General features: G+C 52.0%; 1 protein-coding gene across 3 annotated transcripts; it reads right to left on the bottom strand.

Annotated features, from left to right (window-relative positions):
• Positions 1 to 131: 131 nt before the first annotated feature.
• Positions 132 to 10,789, bottom strand: RAPSN (receptor associated protein of the synapse). Of its 3 annotated transcripts, none has more exons than XM_086677441.1 (8): positions 10,217 to 10,789; positions 9,370 to 9,708; positions 3,679 to 3,837; positions 3,067 to 3,165; positions 2,868 to 2,990; positions 2,304 to 2,405; positions 877 to 1,076; positions 132 to 442 (listed from the first exon to the last, which is right to left on the bottom strand). In XM_086677441.1, the coding sequence occupies exons 1-8, from the start codon at positions 10,406 to 10,408 to the stop codon at positions 370 to 372; spliced, it is 1,287 nt and encodes a 428-aa protein (XP_086533567.1). In that variant the 5' UTR covers positions 10,409 to 10,789; the 3' UTR covers positions 132 to 369. The 3 variants fall into 3 exon arrangements, with proteins under 3 accessions (XP_086533567.1, XP_025784411.1, XP_086533568.1); XM_025928626.2 differs by having other exon boundaries at positions 2,304 to 2,357; positions 10,217 to 10,776; XM_086677442.1 differs by lacking the exon at positions 2,304 to 2,405 and having other exon boundaries at positions 10,217 to 10,781.
• Between the last annotated feature and the right edge of the window lie 463 nt (positions 10,790 to 11,252).

Below are 11,252 nucleotides of genomic sequence, written 5' to 3'. Positions count from 1 at the left end.
AGGGGCTGCTGACCCCAAATTCACACTTGTCAGAGTTGCCTGACAGGAGTCAAGAAGACCAGTTGGAAAAGAAGAAGCTGTCCTGTCTGTGCTGGCCACAGCACACCCACAAAGAGTCAGAATCGCTGGGGTCAAGTACAAACAGTTTATTTTTCTATAAAGAGCAAAGTACAAAGAGTCAGGGAGGGCAGCTGAGCCTGGATGAGCAACAGTGGGCAGGCCCTGGGCCCTGACTGAGGTTGGAGGAGGCCCCGGCGGCTGCCCCAGGAGTAAAGAGGGTCCAAGGCATGGCCAGTCAGGGGCCCCCCGCACGGTGGTGGAGAAGGAGCATGGGGAAGTGAGGCAGAAGCCCGAGACTGCTGGTGGGACTCACACAAAGCCAGGCTTCATGGATGAGCGGCGGCAGTTGGGGCAGCTGCGTGTCCCATTGTTCTGCAGGCACCTGGGGACGCGAAGAGCTCTGTCCACTCACTGAACCCATGCTTCCGTCCTGGGCCTGGGCTCTCTCTCCTCCCCTCCCCTCTGTAGGAGCTGGGAAGGTGTCTAAGCAGAGGGTAGGGCCCCCTGGATCCTGCTTGCCCCTGGCACTCTGTCCTGAGCCTTCCAGAAGGCCAGGAGTCAGGAGATCGGCATGGAGGCCGGTACCTGTGTAGCCCTGGGTGTCTGAATCTCATGGCCTTTGAGAGGCCTCTCTGAATTCTCTTTGGGGAGGATAATGGCCACCTCAAAGGGCTGCTGGGAGGATTCACTGAGTTAATACAGGAGAAGCACTTAGAACAGGCTTGGAATGCAGAAAGCACTATGTTCAGTGTCACTATCGTGGTTAGGCCAGCTGGGGCCCTGGGTGCCCCCTGCCCACCGGCCAGGAGCCCTCACCTGAGATGGAAGATGTGGGAGCAGGGCAGGGCCTGCAGCCGGCTGTTCCTCTCGCCTATGGACTCGCCGCACAGGCCGCAGTAGAGCTCCGTCTCCTCCACGCACTCATGGAAGCGCACTACGTGCGCACGCAGCTCCCTCTGCAGCCCCTTGCTGCGATAGATGCTCTCGCTCAGGCAGTGCAGCTTGAGTTGGCTCAGCTGGGGCCGGCAGGGACGGGAGGGTGGGTGTAGGGGACAAGACCAAGTCACTACTGGAGAGCCTCCCTCCTTGTCCAGCCCCAGAGGCTGTCCCCGAGGGACCACCAGGCAGTCAGGACCCACAGGGTCCCGTCCTGGCTGCGTTCTGGCCTTCCTGATGGGCCTAGGAAAAAACGTCTTGCCCTCCCTGGGCCTTTGTTTCCCCTCATGCAGAATGAGCAGGTGGATGAAGTAGGTGGTCCTCATCCCTAGAACTAGCTGGGAATCCAATGTTTTTGAAGCATTTTATTGACAAAATCTGCTGCAAGGACTCTGTAATAATTGATTTGCTCTCCTGTTTTTGTTAATTAAATATATACACCACCTCATCAGCATTTCTGGCCAACCTGAGATATGTGGGTAAAACTGGGTATAATCTAGCCAAAACCAAAGATATTTGGCATTTTAGTTGGGATGTACACCGGATCCCAGAGGATTTCACATCTTCTAGAAGACTTGAAGAAACACTGAGTCTATTTTCAACATTTAAAGGTTTGGATACAATTATTAAATTTGAGAGGCCACATGCACTATGGAAGGAACATGGGCTTTGGAGTTAAGATAGACCAGGTCCCGGGGCACCTGGGGGCTCAGTCGGTTGAGCGTCCGACTTCTGCTCAGGTCATGATCTCACGATTCGTGAGTTCAAGCCTTACACTGTGCTGATAGCACAGAGCCCACTTCGGATCATCTGTCCCCTTCTCTCTCTGCCCCTCCCCCGCTCATGCCCTCTCAAAATACAGAAAACATTAAAAAAAAAAAAAAAAAACTGACCAGGTCCCAAGTGTGGGACCTGGAGCACCTCTCTGAGCCTCACTTTCCTCAGCTGTAAAATGGGGCTTGCAGTACCCAACTTGCAGGGAGATAGTGATGACTGGGATCAATACCCAGAAGAACCTGTGTGTGCCCAGTTCTCAGTGGGTGGGGGGCCCACTGTTAGGGGTCTTAATGCCCATCAAGCTCTGAGGACTTCTGATCTCCTCTGAGCTATGGAATTCTTGCCCTGCCCTCTAAAGTGCTCTCTGTGTGGAAGAGAAACAGCCAGGGTCTGGGAACGGGTGGGGGCAACTCCTGGAGATCCAGAAGGGCTCAGGGCATGTGTGGGCTCTCAGGACAGCCCTCCCCACACACCCAAGATCCCACCTTGGGCTCTTGACTCCAGACCCAGAAGACGGAATCAGGTCTGACCTTGTTCCCCACTTCCTCGGCCAGGTCCTGGGCTTTCTCGATGGCATCCAGAGCCTGGAAGACACGGGCCAGGGCCGCAGGCAGAGATGTCTGACAGAGGCCCTGGCTCACAGGAAAGGGAGGGCTAGGGAGGGGTGGGCCTGGGGAGGGAGCTGGGCAGCTGCCCTGTGTGTGCAGGTAGCAGAAGGAGGCTGGAGCACAGTCACAGAGCTCTATGGGCAAGTCACCTGCTGCCTCAGTTTACTCAGATACAGAATAGGAAGAACATTTCTGTCTCTTTGGGTGTCGTGAAATCACGAAAGCAGTTAAGGCATCCTGAATTCAAACCCAGTTCTGGCCCTTTACTAGCTGTGGGTCTGGGCACCTCATGGGCCTTCTCTGAGTCGGGAAAATGACTTGGAATGTACCCACCTCATGGGATTTGGGTGAGGCTGACGTCAGACAAAGTGTCCGAAAGAGTCCTGCCCAGAACCAGCCCCACAGATTTCTGGGTGACCCACCCACCGGCTCCAAATAGGGGCAGTGGGGAAAGCCGGGAACGGGTAGGAAGGAGATTGACCTCACCTTGTCCAGTGCCTTCCTGGCTATCCAGCATTTGGCCACACCCAGCAGCACCTGCACCTGCCCCAGGCGGTTTCCAATCTCAGTCATGATGCTCATGGCGGAGTCGTACCTGGGGAAGGCTGTCTGCACAGCCAGGTGGAGGGTGGAGTCGGACTGGGCCAGGCCTACAACCCCTCCCTCCGCTCTCCAGTGACCTCACCTCCAGGTCCCCACGGCTCCGGTGGATGTCAGCAAAGCAGAGCAGGCAGAGTGCCTGTAGTGGCCGGTCCCCATGCTGCAGTGCAATCTTCATAGACTCCTGTGAGGGAGGCTGGTCACTCAGGCCTGCTCATCTGCCCACCACTGGGGTGTCATCGCTCAGTGGGCCCCACTGACAAGGGTGGCCAGGGATCGTCAACATCCTCAGAGCCCAGTACACCTAGCGCCATGCTGAGTCCCCGCGCGCTGAACCACGGAGGCCTCGCGACACCCAGGGGAGTGGACACTGAGGCTTAGAGAGCAGAAGTGATTTGATCAAGGCCACCCGGCTAGCAAGTGGCAATGCTAGGATTTGAACCCAGGTCAGTGGACCTCCAGAGACTGGCTCTCTTCCTACTTAAAGTGTCCCACAGAGGGTGTGGATGGGGTGGGCAGAGGGAAGGGCCTGGAAGGGAGTGAGGTTTGGGGATGGTGGAATAAACGCATCCTTCAGGGGCTCTTACAGAAGCCAGGCCAAGGGCAGATCTTGGGGCCCTCAGTGGGCTGATGTGGAAGGAGGACACCCTGGCCCACACCACCACCCTCCACCTGCTGCCCTTCCCTCCTGCCCCACCTCACAACACTCCATGGCGCTGCCCAGGTGGCCCAGCAGGCGATACGCCACCGCCATGTGGTACTGGCTCATGGCCCGGTACTTGAGGCTCCAGCCTTTGCCGTAGTCGTTAACGAGCTCTGCGGCCTTGCAGGGGAAGAACAGGGCTTTCTCGTAGTCCTGCGGGGGGACACAGAGAGGAGGTGGGACAAGATGGGACACACTGAATGGCAGGAGCTGCCTCTAAGTCAAGGGCTCCAGGGTCTGGCTTCTCCAGGAATCAGGGGTACCCACAGGCCCCACCAGCGGTCAGTCATTCCTTTGAGAATCCAGGGATAGAGTGATCCCAGCAGGGGGAACAGCCAGTGCAAATGTGTGGGCTCCGTGAACTTTCATCTGATTTGCTGATGGATCCCAAGAGCCTAGCACAGTTCTTGGCACTTAGTAGACACATCATGACTATTGTTGAGTGAAGGAATGAATGAGAAGGTATTCATTCTCCTCACTGGGTCCCAGTGGGGCCCCTTAGCCTCAGAGACACGTGGCAGGGAGAGTACCAGACACCCCACCCCTAGCATCTGCCCCCTGGTACCCAGAGCAGGTGCTCACCGAAGGCTCAGTGACCGATTGCCAGTGCAGTCTGCTCCGAAGAACAGACCACTGAGGCAAAGAAATCACTCCCTTGTCCTTTCTTGCTCCTCCAACCTCCAAATCAGGAGGTGATGCCAATGTCCTCAGGGAAAACAGAAGAAAGTCAAAAAGGACTCTCCCCTCTCCACCTTCTCCACCTAATCCGCGAGATCGACCACTCTCTGCCTCCCTCCTGCCACCGTGGAGGAGGGTTCCCGGCTCCCACAGATGTCAGTCCCTCCATGGAGCTCTGGAACAAATCCCCCGTCTCTTTCAACTAGATCATGCCCATCGGTGTACAAACTCATTCTGGTGTTTCTTACCTCATTAGAGAAAATAAATCAAAATCAAACAACCTTCTTTTGACTTCATGTCCCCCTTCAGCTACAGCCCCATTGCTCTGTTCTTTCTCATAGAAAATCTGTGTGATCTCTCGCTTAATATCTAACAAGCATCTCCCAGTTAATATGACTGAAAGAGAATTCTCAATAACTCCAATAAAAACCAGTTCCTCACAAATTTTGTTACATGCCTTTTAGTTTTATTTAGTTAAGTAATCTTTACGCAACATGGATCTGGAACTCAGGACCCCAAGGTCAAGAGTCACATGCTCCACCAACTGAGCCAGCCAAGTGCCCCTTGTTAGATACTTTTTAATTTGAAGCCATGTAAATGTTTTATAGCTTCAAATTTTTTTAATTTTTTTTTAATCCTAAATAAAAGGGGGCAACTGGGTGGTTCAGTCAGTTGGGCGTTGGACTCCTGATTTCGACTCAGGTCATGATCCTAGGATCGTGGGTTTGAGCCCCACATCGGGTTCTGTGCTTAACGTGGAGCCTGCTTAAGATTTCCTCTCTCTCTCCCTCTACCCCTCTCCCTCACTCACATTCTCTCTCTTAAAAAAAAAAAAAGAAAAGGAAAAAGAAAATTTAAATAAATGACCCTAATTGCGTATCATCATACTAATATTCTAATTAATTATAATGTTTAATTATACTATTATAATGATACTGCAATATAATATTAAATATAATTCTATAATATATTATTACATTATAATGTATTATATTAACATAACCACACAGAAAAAATTATTTCAGATGACCTTGGTATATATGTAGTTGGACAGTTCATCCATAGTAGAATATATGATAAAGACAAAAGAATAGCAAAGGAATCTTTTATTTATTTTTTAATTTTTTTAATGTTTTTATTTATTTTTGAGACAGAGAGAGAGCATGAACGGGGGAGGGTCAGAGAGAGAGAAGACACAGAATCTGAAACAGGCCTCAGGCTCCCAGCTGTCAGCAGAGCCCGACGCGGGGCTCAAACTCATGGACCGCAAGAACATGACCTGAACTGAAGTCGGACGCTTAACCGACTGAGCCACCCAGGCGCCCCAAACAGCAAAGAAATCTTAAACATCTTTCAGTTGTCTTTTTCTTTTAAGTAATATCGGTATTGTCTTTTGAAAGTACTTTGTGTATTTTGTATGTTAAAATACGTAATTATGTTGCTAAAAGTCAACACTTTCAGCCTAAGAGAAAAGAAAATCAAGATTAAAATAAATTACGGAAAATCCTGAAACATTAGATTTGAATTGCAAATATTAGCATGAACTTCAGTTGTCTTGGCAACTAAAAAGATTTAGAAGCCATGACAACCCAGTTGCAATGAGCACCTTGAGAACCCACGTTTGGTCTTTAATACAATTTCCCACTAAAAACAGCCCAGAGAAATGGCTAATTCCAGGTCTGGGGCAGCAAATATACAAAATGAGCCTGAGACAGCTTATTCTTCCAGAAAACAAGAACACTTTCAGTGTTTAAATGAAGTCTTGCCAAAAGGACACAGGAGCCATAGTGAAGGAATTCTGGTAACTAAAGTTAAGACAATTTGACCCTTGTAGGGGCGCCTGGGTGGCTCAGTCGGTTAAGCGTCCGACTTCAGCTTAGGTCACGATCTCACAGTCCGTGAGTTCGAGCCCCGCGTCGGGCTCTGTGCTGACAGCTCGGAGCCTGGAGCCTGCTTCGGATTCTGTGTCCCCCTCCCCTCAGCGCCTCCCCTGCTCACACTCTGTCTCTCTCTGTCTCAAAAAATAAAATAAAATAAAAAGATAATTTGACCATTGCAAAGAATAATATTGAAATTAACTGAAGACTATCGAATATTTTTTTTAAATCCAGGATTTTATAATGATACTCCAAAAGAAGAAAGCAAAACAAATAAGTGATCTGATCCTTGAAGGCAGCTATGACAACAATTCCTTATTACGAAAGTGGTAATGAAAGGAAAGAGGAAGGTATTTATTCCACCTTTCCTATAGGAACTGTGTTTCGGAGGAGCCAATTAGCCCCACGTGAAGGGGGAGAGTTCGTCCTTCCCAAGAAATCCAGGCAGCAATTATAGAAGGAATGGTAAGAGCTTGGAAATCGCCATTTCACTACAGTTGAAATAAGAGAAGTGATTCAGGCAACAAACATCACTGGATGCTAAAACCGTTATGGAAAATGTTACTGCAGAACTGAATATTCACAGGGAGCCATAGTGTCAACACCCCAAGCTCACCTGCTGGTCACGAAAAGAGAAATGCGACCCCTCAAACAGAGGGATCAGGCTGTCGCCCCCTCTATCGGATTTGATACAACACGAGGTGAGCAGCAGGGCTTACACAGTCTTCTTACCAAAAAGCTGTGACCTGACTCTTCCCAAGTCATTAAGTTCCAGTTCCCAGGGGGCAAAGGAGAGGAAAAAAAAAACAAGTCAAAGGACTCCTTGCGGAAGCAATGGGACAGTGAGATGAAACGTGTTACAGGGCAATGAGTGCCTTCTTCGATAAAAATTATAAAGGGGCACCTGGGTGGCTCAGTCGGTTAAACATCTGACTTCAGCTCAGGTCATGATCTCCCGGATCGTAGGTTCGAGCCCTGCATCATGCTCTGTGCTGACAGCTTGGAACCTGCTTCAGATTCTGTCTCTCTCTCTCTCTCTCTCTCTCCCCCTCCCCCCTCTCTCTGTCTCAAAAATAAATAAAACTTTGTTAAACATTTTAAATCATAGACAATAAAGGGGAGAAATTTTCTGTTGGAAAAGACTTAAGGGACGTAATTCCTGATGCACATGTGCCTCTTGTGTTCCAATTTATAGAAGCTGAGGGTAAAGGCGTGTTTTCAGCATAAGCAGAGAAATTTATAATTGTGATTATGTAAGAAAGTGTCCTTATATAAGAAAATGTCTTTTTTTTTTCTTTCAGGGATACATACTGAACTACTTTGGGGTAAAATACCACGATATCTCTAATTTCATATCATAACACTTCAGCTAAAATATGTAAGTCAACTATGGCAAAATATTAATAATTGTTAAATCTAAGTGGGTATATGCAGATTCATTATAGTATTCTATTTTCCTATATGGTTAATTTTCTTTGCAATAAAAAAGGTTTTAAGACACCTCGTCCCTCTCCCATCCTATCAAATCTCACTGAATGGATTCTTCAAAAAAAATTTTTTTAAGTTTATTTATTTTGAGAGAGAGAGAGCATGAGCACAAGCCAGGGAGGGGCAGAGAGAAGGAGAGACAGAATCCCAAGCAGGCCCCTGGCCATCAGTGCAGAGCCCCATGTGGGGCTCTAACCGCTAACCCACAAGATCATGACCTGATCTGAGATCAAGAGTCTGATGCTTAACCCACTGCGCCACCCAGGTGGCCCTGAATGGATTCTTCATACACCTAGTTGCTGAAAACAAAATCCTCGGTGTTGTCCTGGCTGACTCTCATCTCCTCACACCCCACCTCCAGTTCATCAGCATCTACACACCCAGTTACCCCCAGATTTATTAAGCATCTACTGTATGCCAGGCATCAACGCCTCCCTCCCCCCGCTCCCGTGGGCCAAGAGCAGCCTGGATGCCTTGGGGTCCCAGGAGAACCGACACTGGACCAGAAAGAAGCCTGCGGTCACTGCCCCCATCAGTTCATTCGCAATCTGCCTTCTCCCCTCCCCCCTCCTTACCTCTTGGACCTCACCACCTCCTACCTCCTTCTCACACACCTGCTGCCGTCGTGCTGGCCTCCATCAGCCCTGGAACATGCCAGCTATTTCCCTTTCCTGCCCCGCCCAGAGCAGGGTTTTGCTTTAGCTGTTGTCTCCTTTTTCATGCTTTTGCCAGATTTCTGCATGGCTCACCCTCTCGTCTGCTTCCAATCACCAGGCTGATGCCACCTCTATGAAGCCTTCCAATCACCCTATTTGAAGCTGCAACACTCCATCCTTGGCACTTCCCACCCCCTTTTCCTTCTTTCCTTTCTCCTGAGCACTTTCTTCCCCTTCTTCTTCTTCTTCTTCTTCTTCTTCTTCTTCTTCTTCTCCTTCTCCTTCTCCTTCTCCTTCTCCTTCTTCATGTTTACATATTCATTTTGAGAGAGAGAAACAGAGAGAGAGAGAGAATCCCTAGCAGCCTCTGCACTGTTGGCACGGAGTCTACGTGGGGCTCCAGCCCACAAACTGAGAGATCAAGACCTGAGCCGAAATCAAGGTTCGGATGCTTAACTGACTGAGCCATCCAGGCGCTCCTCTCCTAAGCACTTTCTAGCATGCTGTATGATTGACTTACTGATGGTGTTTATTTGTCGTTTTCTAGAATGCAACCTTTACAAGGCCAGAGGCTTTGTTGTTGTTTTCCCTGCTTGCATCCCAAGCCAACAGAGCCCGGCAATACATATCTGATGAATGAATTCTTACAACCATGCTGGAGGGTGGGTCCTATTCTCCCTCATTTTATAGCTGCACCTACCAAGGTTCAGAGAGGAAAGGTGCTGTGTCCAAGATCACACAGCAAAACACACGGCAGTGCGGGTTCCTGGCCTGTCCTCACACAGGAGCCTCCCATTTCCCAGGAAGGCAGACAGACTAAGGTTTGAATTTTGTCTCTGCCCTTCCTGGTGAGTCTTTACCGTCCCTCTCAGACTTTCCTACGTGGGAGGACTCAGCGAGGTCCTGAATGGGGAGCGGGGCTTGTGCGAGGGTGTCAGGGGACCGGAGCCCTCCGCCGCCCTCCCTTCCCCTGGGCCCAGGCCCACCTTGACCTGGGCATAGAAGCTGCCCAGGCTGCAGCAGACACGGCACTCGAGCATGGCATCATCGTTGTTGTGGGCATAGCGCAGGGCCTTCTCGAAGCTCTCCAGGGCCTTCTGGAAGAGGCTGAGGCCCAGAAAGGCGTTGCCCATGCTCAGGCTGACCTGGCCTCCGAGCTGAGCGCCTGCCCTGGTGCCAGGCAGGCCGAGGCAGGTCTTGCAGTAGGAGACGGTCTTGTGAAACTCACACAGCTTCTCGTTGCTGCGTGCCAGGTTCAGGTAGCTCTCCAGAAGGAAGTCAGCATCCTCCAGCTCCCGAGCGGTGTCGATCTGCACCACAGCGAACTGCCAGGAGGGTGGGGGCAGGTGTCTTCCACTTGGACTCTGAGCCTCCGACCCAAACCTCCTCCCTGCCTCACAGCCGAAGCCTAGGACCCAGCCCCCCGGCTCGGACCCAGCCCGGCCTCAGATGGGTTCTCTGCTCCCCAGCCATAGGCGAGAAGTGTCAGCCCTGAAGCCAAACTCAGATCCATAGCTTTCACCTTTCGGCCCGAGGCTACATGGGCCTCCCACCCCCGGCCCCAAACCTGGATCTCCACGTCCCCTGGGGTTCCGACTCGGAATCCCAAATGGGAAGGCTGGAGCCTTCTCAGACCTGGCCTGGAGATCCCCGAACTCTGAAGCTAAGAAGTTCGGTCTCCGTTTCAGACACCCAAATTCAAGGCCACAGGGCCCTAGATGGGACTCAGAGCCCCCCACGGAGCCGTGCTGCTAGCCCACGGGACGCAGGGGAGTCTGAGGAGGCGGGAGGGTCGGGAGCCGGGGGGCGGGGGGGGGAGCCAGCCAGGCCCACCTTCAGCATCTCTTTGTAGCGGCCCATCTCCGAGTGCGCCGTGACCAGGCAGCCCAGCACGCGGAAGCGCCCCACGAGGTCCGCGCTCTTCTCCAGCACCTTCATCCACACGTGCAGCGCCTTCTCTGTCTGGTTGGACTGGTACAACTGGAGCCCCTTCTCGATCTGCTGCTTCGTCTGGTCCTGCCCCATCCTTCCAGAGCCCTGCCCGGCACACGGAGAGATCCTGGTGGCTGCGGGCTTCTAGGCACTCATGGCGGGGACCACGGTGCCGGCTGCCCACGGAGCCACGGGCAGGAAAGCAGCACCAGGCAGGAGGCGAGCAGGGCCTGGATGGAGAGCGGGCGCCACCCTGGGAACAAAGCTGGTGCGGCCCCTGATCGCAGCTGTCCCTGCCAGTTGGGGCCACGTGGCCGCTGAGGAATGTCAGCCACAATGTCACGCGGGCCTCTGCTGCACCCACCCCAAGCTGGGAGCTGGCTGCCCAGGGATGCAGGCACCCTGCTCCCTGGGCAGCCCCGTGGGTGTCTCTTCGGCACCTCTGAAACTGGCCCCAACTCCCCTGGCAGGACAGGCCCTCCCCGGAGCCTGGCCAAGGAGCTGCCTCCAGAGGTGGGCTGAGGAAGCAGGGATGAAGTGAGGCGGGTGGCCAGCCCCGAGCCCTGCCCCTCCCCATCGCAACCTTCCCCCTAGACCCACCCTCCCCCAGGATTGGTTTCTGTGATTCTCCGGACACTGCACCGAGGCCTCTTACACACGCACATGCCCACACTGTCCCCAACACCGAGTGCTTACTCACAGTATGACCCGAGCCTTGTGATTCACCCCTGCGCCTCAGCTTCCTCGTGTCAGATGAGGATAATAATAGGCTAATAAACCCTAACTCACAGGGTTGTTAGGAGGCAGCATAGGGTAGTGGGGAACAGCCACTGATTCTGCCATTTATTAGCTGTGTGGGCCGTGTGACTTTGGGCAAGAGTACCGTTACCTACTTCGGTGGATTGTTAGAACTCAGCGTTGAAGAAGATGTAGAAAA

This window comes from Puma concolor, chromosome D1, assembly GCF_028749965.1.
Source record: "Puma concolor isolate L17-30 chromosome D1, mPumCon1.1.hap2, whole genome shotgun sequence".
Lineage (NCBI taxonomy): Eukaryota > Metazoa > Chordata > Mammalia > Carnivora > Felidae > Puma > Puma concolor.
The sequence above is the reverse complement of the archived record's forward strand: the minus strand, read 5'-3'. Positions and strand labels throughout refer to the sequence as shown.

Bases quoted from the DNA above. Each gene is read 5' to 3' on its own strand.
- RAPSN (XM_086677441.1), bottom strand. From the start codon at position 10,408: ATGGGGCAGGACCAGACGAAGCAGCAGATCGAGAAGGGGCTCCAGTTG. The intron at 9,709-10,216 runs GTGGGCCTGGCT...CCCTCCTGGCAG, and splicing joins GCTACAAAGAGATGCTGAAG to TTCGCTGTGGTGCAGATCGA. The intron at 2,991-3,066 runs GTGAGGTCACTG...CTGGCTGTGCAG, and splicing joins GGAGCCGTGGGGACCTGGAG to ACAGCCTTCCCCAGGTACGA.